Raw genomic sequence first — 16145 nt, 5'->3', positions numbered from 1 at the left:
TGTTATCGTTTTACCACTTCAGGTCAACTTCCGTACAACTCGTTATCATGGAAGCAGAAATAGAACTTACTGTATAGGCTATATATATATATATATATATATATATATATATATATATATATATATATATATATATATATATCTGTCACTCACAAAGTTAGTTGGTGAACGTTATTAGGTAATAAGCTATTCATTAGAATATACTGTATATTAGACATGTCAGGGGGGATGGCATGACGAGTCATTGAGAGTATACTAAACAACAATGACATATTAATGTCATTAGAAACAGCCTTATCATCCTCGCCGTCATCTTTTACCCCACCACAACCACCACGATCACCATCAGCAGCCAATTGTACAACTCCTCAGATATGCGTGGACGAAGTACGCCAGATCTTCCAGCGACCAGCACCAAGATTTCAATTTGCCAGGAATTTTTCCTGCGAAGCCTCAGCTGGCGCTGTAAACTCCCGTAGAAGGTAAGTCCATTAACATTATTTTCTATGAAGTGACTTGCTATGAAGTCTGATAGCTGGCATACATTTTAACGTTAGTGGGACTGTCATAAAATAAATGACCTGTAGATGTCAATGTAGGCTTAAGGTTAACGTTAAATATGTAGCAGCAGGCTAGATAGTGTGTAACTAAATTATATTCCGGTGCACAGTAGGCTAAATGTCCTTGTATGTTAATGCTGAAAGTGTTCGATAAACAGTAAATCTTCGCTCCCTTGTCCGGACATCAGCCTTTTAGTGACATCACATAAGCGTATTGCTCGAGCTAGCTCAAAGTTTGAAATCACACTGAAAAAGACATTTGAAAAAGACCAGTAGCCAATGTTAACCTGAAGCTAGTACCTGTTAGCAAAGCAGTGACGCTAGTCTAGAACAACACATAGGTTATAGATATGAATGATCAGTTGCTTTATTTACTTTTTTTGTATCTTTCAACATGTCTACAGAAGACGTGTCAGAAGTGATGGAGCATCAAGAGAAGAGAAGTATGCTTGCTGCCATCACCTGGCCATGGCACAGTGCCAAGGGGACAGCTGAGGCTTCAACTAATTCAGAATGGCCATATCCTCTCCGGGGTCAATTTCAAGAAAGACTGGGATGAGGCACAGGTGTTGGCGCACATCCGACATCTTTTTCAGACAAAAATTACCGAATATACACAGTAAGTTTTTATTTCCATCTCGACTTGGGAAGTAACTCGGTAATGTAACGTCATTGAAAAGTCTACTCTAAGGAAACGGGCAGTTAGTTACTTCTGTTCAACTCTGATCAGAACTTTACTTAACGTCTAACTCCCTTCAATGACCCCACCCCTCGGACACCTCCCCCCAATCACAAACCCATCAAAAATGATTGACACGTTCTTTGACATGAGAGGGAGCGGGAGATACACAAACACTTGCGCACACACATTTACATTCACACACCCGCACGCTCAGACCGCGAAAAACTGGGGGTCGACTCGCAAGCAGACGTCACAATTACATTCTAAATGGAAGCATGTATACAGTCTATGGTGTGAACCAGTTCCCAGATCCCCAAAAATGTCATGTTGCGCTCTTGAGTGCCAAATCAAGAGAGAAGAGCAACTCAGCCCATGCTAACATTACCGTTTTTAGCGTGTAGTTGCAACCTGAACCTGGCACTAAACGCAACAGGTACATTTTTAAAAACATAAGCACTTATGTACATTAGAACTTTGCATCCACCCTTATCTTATTTTGTTTTGTTATTTTTTTCCAGCTCTTAGGGAAGACAGGTACTTTGTAGCTGGAAGGGCTGTTGCTGTGTACCTGGTCCATGGTGGACCTCCACCAAATTTCTTGTCAAACACATTGTTTGAAAGCATTGTCAAGGGCCCTGGGCAAACCTGTGTTGGAGGATATAGCTGATTTTGAGCTACGTGGAAAATTGAAAAGGGTTAGTTTGCACTGTAATTTCTTCATTTATTTGTGTTATTTAACTTATTTAGTTTGGCGCCAACATATCAGCATCTTCTACTTGTAAATGTGTATGTGTGTATATGAGTAATTAACTCGTTTAACCAAGTCTTTCAGGTTTCAGAGTCTGAAACCCTGGAGGACCTCAAAAATGCCACAGGACCCCTACAGGACTACCTTGCCAATGCAGGTTGTCTGAGACAGCTGACAAACATTTCACACAAGGAAAGGCTGGTGGAGGATGTTCTACTCTTCCAAGTCGTAAATAGAGTCCGTGCACCATTTGAAAGGTGTGTTGTGACTATAGGGAAATGTGCAGGGTTTTTTTCTTTGGAAGGACTACTTCTACTGTACTTCAAGTTTCAACACTCACAAATCAAGTTATTATTATTTCATCACAGAAAACACTCACTTTACTCCGTTCTTTAGAGTGAGCCTTGCTTGAAGTAATCTAACATGGCTAACTGGATATGAGCCTGTGTGATGATAGTAATGCTCATGTTGAGTGATGTTGGTGAGAAAACATAATCTTTGTATGGTTCTGGTTTTCAGATTCCGAGAAGGACTGAAGACCTTGGGCATACTTTCGAAGATACAAGAACATCCACAAGCATTCCATCCCATCCTTTGCCACCAACCTGTTCATTTAACTGCGGACAAGTTGGATGACTTGTTTGAAATCCAATGGTCAGTGGAAGGAAGCAACAGACTAAATGTAGAGTGTCAAATTGTGACCTTTTGGAGGGATTTCCTACAGGATACTGAAGGTAAACATGTGTTCACTATGTATTCACTATGGCACATGTAGGAAAATATGGGGATCACAGATAGTTATTTGAATAAAATTGCAATGGTCAATTACAGTTACAATTGTGACGCCCCAGCTCTACCATGGTACTTTTTTGCACTACACATCCACATGCTGACCTACACCACAGTTTGCTTTGCCTTACATATACTGACTTTGTAAATATCTCATTTAATAAATATACTTTTGCTTAAAATATACTTTGGTATGGTCTCCACTGTCGTGCTCACCCCGAGCCAAGTGGTTACAACACAATCGGTGAACACCATTTTATTTGTCAAGTCTATAATGTTTGATAATCATGTCTGAAGAAAGGCATTCAGCCCAAAACGTCACATGTGGTGCAGTGTTAATTTCGTCAGACGAGACGAGAGGAAATATGTTCGTCAACTACCTTTTTTTTTCATGACTCAGACGAGACGATGACGAGACGGCAGTAATGTCCTGAAACACTGACTAAGACTATCTTAAGATGCATTATTGTTGACGAAAAAAGACAAGACTAAAATGTTTTGCATGAAATAAAACTAAGATAAAATCTCCCTTCATGTTCGCTTACAAAATGAGAAGACAGAATATCTAGCTGTTATGTTTTCAAAATATTCAATGAGTTTATAATGCGAACAGCTTTCCTGGAGGCTAGTCGTGCTGCTGCTGCAACCCTGTGGCTGCAACACTAAAACTACATGGAACAAGAACACTGGAGATTTCTGCCAGAGTTAGCAAGCTAACTACCTAAGCTTTATGCCACAATGCTACATACCCAGAAGTTGAAGCTTCTCTCATACAAATTAACATCCCCCAGAATGTCCATACGAAAATGTTCAGCATGTAATGTCAACTATTCATCTAGTTAGACTGATGATGCAAAGTTTGCTAGCAAGTAAGCTAATATGGAAAGTTCGCTAGCAAGTTAGCTATGGCTAAGATGGAGAGTCTGTTTGGGGAATGTGTTGTGTTTGGGCGCATATCGCCATTTAGCGAGGCGGAGTAAAACATTAATAGTTTGGCCTACAACAGTGTTTCTCAAACTCTTTCAGTTTCAGGACCACTTAAATAACCCTAGCTAAAAAAAACTATACTATACTATACTTCAACAGTGGCCTATAATTAGTCTACACAATAGGCCTATTCACTGAACCACCTTGCTTATTGTCTTTGCACTTTGCTTATTGTGTCAGAGGATTCATACTGTATGATTTAAATTGGCATATCTTACATAGACAGTGTTGCAGAACTGTTTGGATTTACATACAAGTTATATTGCAAACAACTCATCTATATTATATTTTACCACGTCTGCTCGCGGACCACTTGGGATAGCTTGCAGACCACCAATGATCCCCAGACCACACTTTGAGAAACACTGGTCTATATGACAATATGACAGTGGTCCAGTCAAATCTTTTACTGTCTATGGTCAAATCCCAGCCGAGCTATAACTGTAGCTCGACTTACCTGTGCATGTAAACATACTGACTGACAAAAAATCACAATGAGTAATTATAACAGACGAGTAGCCCTGTGGACACACAATGTTGTTGGACAATTGAGATGTGTGAAACACTATTTGACTCAAATGGTAATCAGAAATAATTTGTTATAAAAAAAGACTAAAATGTGTTGACTAAAACTGACTAAGACTAAGATACCTTTAGTTTTCTTTTGACTAAAACTAGACTAAAATGACAGAGACTTTTTAATTGGAGCTAAAACTTGACTAACAAAAATGATATTTGAATGACTAAATATGACAAAGACTAAAAAGGACATTTCGTCACAAGACTAAGACTAAGACTAAATTAAAAATAGGTGATAAAATTAACACTAATGTGGTGATTAAATCTTTTTCATAAGGAGTTTTCAGTGTGCGGACTAACGTCATTTTTTACGTCTATAATGTTTGTAATTATTACTCTGTGTTATTTTATCTTATCTTAAAGATGAACTGAACTGAAAGAATCAACATTGATAATGTGTTGATTATGACAATTAAAAATAAATGACACTAAAAAATGTAATTAAAAATCAATACGTAGCCTTTTTTAAGTAACACCAAAATTGCGTTTGTTAGTATTAGAACGCTGCCAGTTTCAATAACGTCACTGGCATGGTAGGACCTGAGAAGTTCTATTGGCAACAGCTGCAGCATATTATGTATACACGAAAACTAGTAATTTTAATGGCATGGGTTACACATTTGAGCCTGTGAGCAGACATCTCAACCTGCAAAAAGTCATTTCAGGGAGGTATCACGAAGCGAATATATATAGCAGGATATATATATATATATGGGTAGATGACAAATAGCAGAATTCAGACTGTCCATGTGTCACACACTTATAAAAAATGGCAATTGTTAAGAATTGATATGGAAATGTTGTAGGTCTGGTAGGTTCAAGTTCTGTCATATTAAATTTATTGGATTTGTATTTCACTTTTGACTTAAAATAATCATCCAAACATAAAAAATGTCATATGGTGTGACTGTCCACCATGTGTGCGAACTTCCTAAAAAAGAGTGTATATCCATAAAAGGTATAATTACTTTTAAAGTTTTACCATGCATATAAAATAATTGGATGTTTTTACAACCACAGAAAGTTTTGATGTTTATGCATGCTGTCCAACTAAGTTATAATCAAATATATTTTGTCCATAAAATGGTTGTCATATGGCGTGACACTATATTGTATATTTTGACTGGGCATTCATTTGGACATTATTATTGTGAAGAGGACCCTGCTTAATCAGGAAGTAACAATAGAATGTCAGGAGTAATTGGCATGGTCAAGAGGTGAGTTCTGCTTTTTAGATTTTTATATAAAAAGCTTTGAATTGGACATCATCAATCGTGGCCAAATTTTAGTGTCTTATGGTGTGACATCATTTGCCTAAAAAGTAGCTATTTTCCACAAATATTCTTCATGAATTCTTAAAAAGCACTGCTGCCATGTGGTCAGTTGCATGCTAAATAATAGTTAGCTGTATTTAACTGTCTAGAAAATTAGCTTAACTGTCAAAATGTCATATAGTGTGACGCTGCATCATATGGTGTGACAGCTTTTTTCAAGTCACACTATATGACATTTCTGTCACACCATATGACCAAATTGCATTTTTACATAAAAGTTCTTGTAAAAACATGTTTTAAATTCAGATATTATATGTTTTTGTTAAATCTGTGATAATTGGAAAAAAAATGTATCTGTACAATTCATATTTCTCATACTTTTTTTCTTTTATGTTACCATGCCATGTAAGTTTAAAAATAAATACTAAACTTTCATCTATTTTGCTGTGACACGCATACACCATTCATAGAGTGACTTCAAAAATTCATTGTTAATGATTTTATTGTCATTAAAACCCTGTTTTGCTCTGACACATGGTGGAGTGGTGCAGTTCATCATATGGCGTGACACCATGTCATTTGGTGTGACATTAAATAATGTCACAAAAAATACTTTATAATTGAAAAATCATTAAAACATCAATAGCACACAAAGGAAATGGTATCTGCAAGAATCTCAAGAATTTTGAGTGAGTTCTTACAAGAAATATCAGAATTAAGCTAAAATATCTGGTTACAGTTAGGAGCATTCTCCACCTTGACAAAATAACTTGTTAAATTTTAGGTTGTTCTTCTAAATATTCACAAGGAAATGTTGCAAATCAAAGCAAACGTGATTAAAATGTACAGTGACATAAATTAAAGTAGAAAAACTTATCTAATTTTCATTTTATTTCAAATTATTTTCACGTCACACCATATGACAATTTTAGGCACTAACATGACAAATTGACATATAAATATATATTTCACTTTTTTTTGAAAAAAAAAAAATGTATATTAGTCAAGTTTAGAGATACAGCAACACATATAAACACTTTTTAGGGATGATATTTGAAGTTTTTTTAAATTCCTTTTTTCAGGCTTATTTGTCGTAAGGGATAATGCCCAGAAATAAATGGACGACGCGGAGGCGTGAACTGTCCGACGCAAAACAGAGGACAGTTGCTTCCGCGAAGTCCATTTATTTCTGATAATGGACGCATCAAAGGGCATTATCCCGTTTATACCATGGTCACTTATGAAATAAATAAATATGAAATCAATTATTAATACTAAATGAGTTTTAGAGCTAAAATCGTTGATAATGCTGCCTTGGTTACCAACTAGCGTTTGAGCCAGCACAGTGATTTAGAACTGTCATCAGGCAATTCGAACGGAACGTCTTTTTATAGGTGTAGTAGGGCCTATATCACTTTTTAAACGATACCCTTTTCAACCTAGACCATGGTATAAATATATATATATAATAAAATAAATAAATACTAAAAAGTCAGTACACCAAAAAAGTAATTGTGAAAATAAAATATGTAGATCTTGCAGTTTGGTCTTTTCATGTAGCCTTGGCAACTAGCCATATAGTATAGGCCTGAATAATGCACATGAATTGACACTAGTTTTGCAATCATTTAACCCACCATGGGCAATGCTAACACTGTTACAAACAGTGCAGCATGCAAGACTAGGCCTATCATTATTTTTTACTAAGGGTAAGGGTACACTTTGAAATGGGTCTTACATTTTCCTTTTTTGGGGGCACCGACTCTGTCGTGACTCTCCTGTTCCTAGATACACTGAACTGATTTAGTTCGGGAGAATATAGATAAAAAGACCGCCTACACTGAAAACTGATTGGCCTGTTTCGCTAAATCAACCAATCAGGATGCTCTCTGTCTTGGATGTGCTCAGACACACACGCATAGACATAATATTATCTATGCGCACCACCCCTCTCTCTCTCCCCTGTCGTGCGCGCGCTACACTCAGATGCACATGCGATTTTAGGTCTCCCTCTCGCGTGCACGCTCTTGATCGCTCGCTCTAGATTCCGGGAGTTTTTCTCTAATTTGCGGGCGTCAGGGAGACGCTATCAATATGCATGAGACTCCCGGAACTTCCGGGAGACTTGGGATGTCTGATAAGACCGATTCACAAACAATGTTTTGTGGTGGCATTTCATGTTGCGATGTTTTGAAATTCGTCTAACAATCACGAGGGAACAATTTTGCATTGTAGGCATAACTAAGGGATGCAGTAACACCACCAACAACAACCAAAACTAGCCTACTCATTGTTTACATGTAGCAGGCTACATTAAATGTAACGTTTCATTGTGAATCAAATTAAAAGATTCTCCCCTTTGCAAACGTTGGCATCATATGGTGACAGATTAATTGGGGGCCAAGCAGCGAAGCTGCGAGGACCTCATTGTGTTTCTACGTTTTCCTATTATTATTATATGCAATGCCAAGTTTCAAGTCGGCAACTCGAACCCTCTAGCGCCACCAACAGGCCAAATTTGGAAGTGTGTTCACTCACGTAACTTTTGACCCGTAAGTCTGATTTTCAAAAGTCAGGTATCGTTGGAATCCTTAGACCAAGCCGAGTTCAACGCACCCTATGACGTCATTTTCCGCCATGATGGATTTTCCGCCATTTTGGATTTCATCAAAAACACTTAAAATGTATCAGGGGTCACATACTTTCTCTGATTCCCACCAGATTTTACACAGATCATCTTCAGACCAAGCCTCACAAAAGTTATCACTTTTAGTCTTCGGAAGTATTACCGTTCGCCCGTAACAGCCAATCAAAATTTGGGCCGAAGCCGCCAAACAGGAAGTGAGCTCATATCTCAGCAACCCTTGCATTTATCAAAGCCCAAATTGGTGCATGGACTCAGGACCCAATCAGGGGGACGCTCAAGAAATCTGGTGACCTTTGACCTCTAGGGGGCGCTGTAATTAAGAATCATGCCTTTTGGCCTGTAGCAGCAGTTTTGCTTAGAATTAAAATGCACTAGTGGTGTCTGGTAGTACTGTTGAATGTCCTTAGGCCGAGCCAATTTGTGATGTCATCGTAATTGATTCGGCCGCCATATTGGATTTAATCAAAAACACATACAAGTTTTCGCAGGTCACAAATTTCAGCGGCTCCTCACCAAAATTGGCAGAGACCATCTTCAGACCATGCCTTATCAGTGCATTGCTTTTTGGAACATTTGACAGTAGCATTCGGCTGTAACAGCCAATCGAAACTTGCTGCGAAGCCGCCAAACAGGAAGTGAGCTCATATCTCAGCAACCCTTGCATTTATCAAAGCCAAAATTGGTGCATGGACTCAGGACCCAATTAGGGGGAAGAAATTTGGTGACCTTTAACCTCTAGGGGGCTCTGTAATTGGCAAAAATGTATTTTGGCCTGTAGTTGCTGCATTATTCTGCACTGGAGGTCAATGGCAGCCCATAGAACCGTCTGGTTCATCCTGATGATGCACAAATAATTTGGTGACCTTTGACCTCTATGGGGGCATTGAAATCACAGCAAGCATGATCATATCTCAATCGATCTTTTATTTTTGATGTGAAACTGATATAGCGAGTTCCATTCAATTAATTCTAATGCGTGCGTGCAAGGGTGGGACGGGGCAGGGGTGATTGCGGCGGTGAGTTGGCTGGTTGAGGGGGCGGCGACACTCAGCCCTGGTTCAGTCACACAAAATCAGTTATGTTTTGATGCGAAACTTGACCTTGTAACTCAGCCAATCTTGGGTTGTTTTGCATGGAACTTGCTGTGACTGCTTAATTCTATATGCCTGATACCACAGCATTGAGTTGCATGGCAAATCTGGCCTGCTGAACTGCCTGCTTGGCCCCCACATTGCTGCTTGCAGCTATATTTTAATAATGTTGCTGCGTGAATCACGGTAAGCGTGAATGAAGTGGCCACTTCTTAATGGGACTCACTGTATGGAAGTAGGCTAAGTAAAATAGAGATGTTTAAAATAAGATAAAGTTAGGATATGCCCGCTTGACAACGGAAGAGATAACTGGCCTTTGGCCATAGCAACCATCCATTTAGAACGACTGGCCTTCATAGCAACCAAGGATCTTAGCTGTGATTCATGTAGCTACAGTATGCATGCAATGTGATGCAAAGTATAGAAAGGTGATGAAATATACAGAGACAGGTGAAGAAATATAGTGCAATGTAGACAGTAGTATACAGTTGATTTACAGAAGGTGGTTTAGAGTAATATCAATTAAATATAAATATGTACAGTGTATTATGTAAGAAGCCTTCCGTAATGATATATATATATATAGCCTCGGAAACATAGAGACGTCGAGCTATATCCTCACTTGAAGGAGCTTGTGTGGACAAGTAGGGTGAAGAGTTAAATGGCAATGATGTTATTACATACTCGTTAATCTGACTCCATTTGTATCACCAATCAATTACCAAGTAACTAGTTTATCAGCTATGGAGGAGAATGGCATGGCACACTACGAGAATTGAAGTTATCCGATTGGTAGGCAAATGAACAATTTAATAGGCATTAAGTCTTAAAGGTAAATGTAACCCATATCACTTCAGTTGAATGTACAAGTAAACTCACATAGTCTACTGTAACAAAGTAGCAAATGGTAACAAAGGAAACTTAACCAATTCACAGAGGTAAACTTGACAAGTTAGAGATAACTGATACACCAGATAAAACAATACAAACCCAGAGATAGAGAAAAGGGGAGAGAAAGAGAGAGAGAGAAAGACAAAGGGAGACAGAGAGAGAGAGGAAGAGAGAGAGAGGGGGAAAAGAGAGACCCAGAGAAGAGGTCCAAGAAGAAGAGAAGATGGGAAAAGAAGCCCCAAGATGGGAAAGAAGACAGAAGAGCCAGGAGGACCAGAGCCTCCACTTTTATCATTCACTTGGGCCACCCCCGACTCATCAGAGCCTTTGTTGTCTGAGGTGGATGGGTGTGGCCCAGGTGGATATCATAACTTTATGCTACAGTTTAATTCTTAATCTACAACTATGCACAGATACATTCAATTGTACCAAAACCATAATCAGACTATTTGCCCACATTACAAGTATTAATTCAAGACCAAACATGAATGTATTATTCACAACACATATTTACAGAGCAATACTGTATGATAATGAGGTTGGCCTATCTCACCACAAGACATCAAGTAGGCCCAGGACTGAGTTATCTCTCAGTAGAGGGGCCAGAACAAGGGGCAAATGGTCACTTTATGCATGAGCGGGTGTTGGGGATCTTTGGCCATGGCCAGCTAAGACAATACAGATCAAACACAGGCATCCACACATGTAAATTGAATGCAAAAAGGCATTCTTTAGAAATGCATATGGTTTGGGCAAAAGACGGGCCTTACAATTAGCAGTTATTAATGTACCAACAACAAGCAAGGAATGTGAATTTTGGCACATTTTCATGATCCTGGGTCGTTATGGGCCACACAAAATACGGTGTTGCTAAAATTACTCCTATTGTGGCTATTAGAGACATGCGTTCATGAGTATCCAGCTACATTCAATGAGTTAAATACATTCACACACACAAAAAAAACATCACTAATGTTATGGACATTCCTTTATTCTGAGATACATCAATAGGCTCACAAAACAATCCCAAACAGACATAAGGTCTTTATAGAGCAAATCCATATAGATTATTTGTCAAATAAACCAGTAAAACAGAATTAGGGGATGGAATATATAACATTATTTATTTTTGCAGCTAATCACTGCTGTTGTTTTATTTTATTGATTTGATTTTAGTCATAGAAGCTAAATTCGAAGGCAGGCCACAGATAAAATCCAACGAACCGCATTCACCCCGCAAGGCAATAGTTGAATAGAGCTTTTGAGGTATTGCCACTGCTCCAACACTGAAAGGCACTGTTAGAATGCTTGGATCAAGCCAGGTTCAGCATAGCGTATGTCACTGTCTGCTCACGTTGGTGACCGGACCAGGGCAAGCACACTTTCGCAGTTCCCGCCGGAAATGACGTCTAGTTTATTAATTCATTTCAAACGTTCCAATATGGATAGCGCCACGCAGCCCAGTTGGATCTCTCGCTATGTTCAAACATTCCAATGTGGATAGCACTGCGCCGCCCAGTTGGATCTCTCGCTATGGTCAAACGTTCCAATATGGATAGCGCTGCGCTGCCCAGTTGGATCTCTCGCTATGTTCAGCTGGATGGGTGGTGTCCTGTTTTGCATAAACTTAGTTCGAACGGATAGCGCCGCGCTGCCCAACTGACCTGTCGCTAAGCGCTACCCTTAGAACGCTGATGAGCCAATGACAGTCCAGCCTCAACGGGACTCGGACATCAGCTCGGACAACTCCATAGGAAACAACAGGGGGCAGGCATAAAATGACAAATTAATGGTTATTTATGGAGTTTATTAACTCAAAAAACCCCGACGGATAACCATGGTCAAACGTTTTGCATTGGGGGCGTGTAATACTGATAGCGGTACCCGAGAGGCTAGAAAGCGGGGTATATTTTCATCAAAAGTAGCCTACAGGACGTCTCTCGCGTTTGCAACAGCTCGACGTAATGTAGGCAACTAAGCCAACAACGTGGGCACAGGTTCCCTGTTAAATCCCAAGATGAAAATGCTCATTAACCAACTACTATATTCTTACTACATCAAATATTAACGTAACCTAACATATCTTAGTATCAATCTTCCACTAGCTAGCTAGCTAGCATTAACGTCAGTAGGATTTGCACGGCTACTCGCCACAACTGCTTGTCACCTTGTATGTATTCTAAAGTTTTGAATACACCCCTCCATAGCATAATTAAGTCCCTTTTGATAGCTTCTGGAGGAAAGTAAATCCTTTTATCGACCAAAACGTCCTTAAAGCCTGCTTTCATATACAGTCAGCTGCCATTGTCCACAATGTATTTCTAATCAAGTCTGGTTTGTTTGTCAGAGTTTTCACATGGTAACAATGTGCTAAACAGCACAATCTGCATAGCCTAGGGTGCTGGTTAAAAGATTTGAAATGAACTTGATGAAAAAATCTAATTTTAGTAAATAGTGCTGTGAGCGACCGAGGCAGCCAGCCCACCAGTTGGGATGTGAGTTTGGGGTTGTAGGTGGAAAAGGAGGTGCAGGAGAGGTTTTAAACGGTTAAACTCTATTTATTAAATAACCAAAGAATAACCAAAAAAGGAATAGCAATAGGCTTGCAAAGCAGCACACTTATTGTTCTTCTTAAGTTTTATTTTTCCCGTCAACCTAATTTTTTGTCAGCTCTAGCGCCTAGGCCCTTTGAGACAGAGACACCGTTCCAACTTTAAAACGTCCGGTCAGTACCGGTGTAAGTTGCTCGCGAAGATGACGTCAGGTGGGCGTGTCGTTCGTCCGCCATATTGGATTGAACAGAAAGCGAAACTAAATTTTCACAGGTCACAAATTTGGTCCGAACGCCACGAAACTTGACGTACATTATCCTTGGACCAAGCCTCACAAAAGTTACCAGAAGGATTTTTGATTTTCGAAAGCGTTTGCCCGTCACAGCCAAACGAAATCGGGCGCTTAAGTCTCGAAACAGGAAGTAGATCCATATCTCAGGAACACTGTCACATTTCGATACCAAATTTTGTATTTGAACTCGGGACTCCAATGTGAGGGTGCATAAGCTTAAAAAAAAAGAAAACATTCCAAAAGTTTCCAGCATTTAGCAAACCACCCACCCGTATTTGGTAACCTTCCACATTTGCAGTTGTACTGGTACATCTATCACAATGCCTTCCAAGTATGCACAATGTCTCTGGGCAGCCACAATGTCTCCGGGCAACCTTGCCCAATCATGAAATCCGAAAAAACGAACTGAAATGGTAAGGAGAACATTAGCTATTTATTGCTGACGTAGTACAGTTATTTTCACATTGACGGTATTCAAATTAAATTTTTCATTATTGTTAAATTCATGATGGGAAAGTATTATTAAAAATGTTACAAGTATGCAAATGCATATGTTTATGGGCATTTAGGTTTTACTTTGTTGTTTTGTTGTAAAGACATGCAAGGCATTCTGGGCCATGTAATGAACAGTGGTCGGCAGCACTCCATACGTATTAATATGAATAGGTGTTTCTCTAAACCTAGGGACAATAAACAGCTATCTCTGTTACAAAAACGAGCTGGTAATCGCTCATTGAAGATGGAACTATGATAAAATGATTGTTTTCCTAAAATCATGGAGTTGACGAAAGAATAAGCAGGAAATGTCACGTTAATGTTAAATAGCCTACATCTGAACGCTAGGTGGCAACGTTGTATTACATTTCACTAAATACGTGTGAGCTTCACAAGTAAGGAAGGTGCAAATATTATGTAATTTATAATGGGAAATTATTGGAAATGTTATTTCTTGTTTATTCTAATAGCAAACCACACACATCCATTCGTAATCACAAGTACACTTTTAATACCTTGAAAAGACTCTCATTTTGTTTATTTGATGTTGCCTAGCAACGCAGCCTTTAGAGCAAAGACTCTAGAACAGGGCTTCAGAGAGACACGTTTTGAGTTTGTGGCCAAGAACCTAAAATATCGGTTTCCATGTGTATGTGCTGGATGGTATGCGTCCTTTATGAAAGTAAGGGCTATATTTTAACGGTCTGAAACGGAAGTGTCTTTGTGCAAAACGCAAGTCACTTTGTGGGCGGATCTTGGGCACTGATGCTATTTTACCGGCGGGATATTTGACTGTTGCGCACGACGCAAATCTAAAATGGGGTGGTCTGAAGTAGCTACATTAATCATGGGTGTGGTTTGGGCATAACATGCAATAAACCAATCAGGGCGTCATATCACATTGCCTTTAACAACAGGCACGCTTGTTCCATAGCTGATTGCTATTATGGTGGCGTATTTGCCAGGCGCAGCCAGGAGCGTTCACAGCGCTATAATTTTACTGTTCAGTTAGGAACTGTCAGCTATTGATTTTTCCTCTTGACAAAATGTAATACAGAATTGTCACAAAGACATACTTTCCGATGTTTTGGGATCACTCTCACTGAATCACGAGATTATGAATGCATGGTGATATTTTTGCTATGTACAATGTAATCTAACATTACCTCTCTATAGACAATGCATATCTTCTGTCAGTTAATCTCTTCTCTCCCGTGCTGCCGCTGTGGCATTTGGGTTAAATGGCATCGGCATGCAATTCAACATCACGTCTCCTTAAGTCCTCTAATATTTCCTAATTTACATCAACACATCCGTGATTCGTGAAAATGTGTACGCTAGATGTATGCCTATTTTTCACATCTTAATGGACACCACACTGATTTTCCTCGAGTGGTATATTTTCTTTGAAATTATGTATGGTTTACCAAAATGGGAACTACGTTGTAGATGAGTGGAGCAAAGTGTGCGTTGCGCAGCACAGGCGGCCTGTGAGAAACAGTTTCCAAATTGACCTAACTTTCAACTCCGCACAGTATATCCCATTAACTGCATGACAGTAGGCTATTTACAATATTTTCTGTTAAGTAGAGTTTGCAAACACTTTATCATCAACTTAATGCACGCACAACATTCGTTTGAGCAGGAGAGAGAATGAATGGGTGCAGCAACTACAGAAATTGTAGCCATACTTGCTGCTTTCTTGTACTACCAGTTGGGATGTGAGTTTGGGGTTGTAGGTGGAAAAGGAGGTGCAGGAGAGGTTTTAAACGGTTAAACTCTATTTATTAAATAACCAAAGAATAACCAAAAAAGGAATAGCAATAGGCTATTATTAAGTGTGCTTGCAAATTAAACTGTGCTTGTTAATTAAACATTACCTCGATTAAGGCTATTTGGGTATGGCTTAAGGCTTGACTACACGGTGGTAGCGAAAATCGAAATCTGCTTTTGATAGCCTACCGGTGCCGCTCCACAAAAAAAAAAATATCTTAATTTGCTGTCTATGTTATTGTCAGTGTTGGGGGTAACTTGTAACTACGCAAATCAAAACAGTGTCTTAATTTGCCCTACTTCTTGACTGCAATGTAGTCAATTGACTGCTTGACATGTCATTTTTATTTTTCTGTACAATAAACAAATACATCTGCTTTATGCCGCGGAATTACATTCATATTTGGCTGACTGCCAGCGCCACTTCCCTCCCCATATTCCAAGATTAAGATAGTAGCCTATACAAAAAGCACTTCATACTATCATAAAAAAATCGTTAAAACGAATAGCATTTGCAATTTGACAAAACACTGGTCCTCATTTTGCGAATGCGAGGACGATATGAGCCTGTTGCATTTAGTTAGATGTCCGAGTGACGCATAATGTTTGAAAACCACTGGCTCGTAATCACAATAATTTAACACACGACAGTTGGATAGCCTACTTCATCATGTCCCCATGCCTACATTTTTGTGAGTAGCATAGAGATTGTTAAAAACAATAAAGTATGGCTCTCCGTTTGGGACATCGAAAACTTATATTTTTAATAGATGCTGACTTGCAAA

General features: G+C 39.1%; 1 protein-coding gene across 3 annotated transcripts in view; it reads left to right on the top strand.

Annotated features, from left to right (window-relative positions):
- The first annotated feature begins 209 nt into the window (after positions 1-209).
- Positions 210-16145, top strand: part of LOC125293097 (G2/M phase-specific E3 ubiquitin-protein ligase-like) — a 31185-nt gene continuing 15249 nt past the window's right edge. Inside the window, exons 1-4 of one of the 3 annotated variants that reach the window (XM_048240777.1) lie at positions 210-1179; positions 1761-1937; positions 2075-2247; positions 2510-2914. In XM_048240777.1, the coding sequence (XP_048096734.1) occupies positions 1818-1937; positions 2075-2247; positions 2510-2765 (549 nt within the window). In that variant the 5' untranslated portion in view covers positions 210-1179; positions 1761-1817 and the 3' untranslated portion in view covers positions 2766-2914. Of the gene's footprint in view, positions 1938-2074; positions 2248-2509; positions 2915-16145 lie in introns of those variants that run through there. The other 2 variants (XM_048240786.1, XM_048240769.1) reach the window with 2 other exon arrangements.

This window comes from Alosa alosa, chromosome 1, assembly GCF_017589495.1.
Source record: "Alosa alosa isolate M-15738 ecotype Scorff River chromosome 1, AALO_Geno_1.1, whole genome shotgun sequence".
In the NCBI taxonomy this organism is placed as follows: Eukaryota; Metazoa; Chordata; class Actinopteri; order Clupeiformes; family Clupeidae; genus Alosa; species Alosa alosa.
The sequence above is the reverse complement of the archived record's forward strand: the minus strand, read 5'-3'. Positions and strand labels throughout refer to the sequence as shown.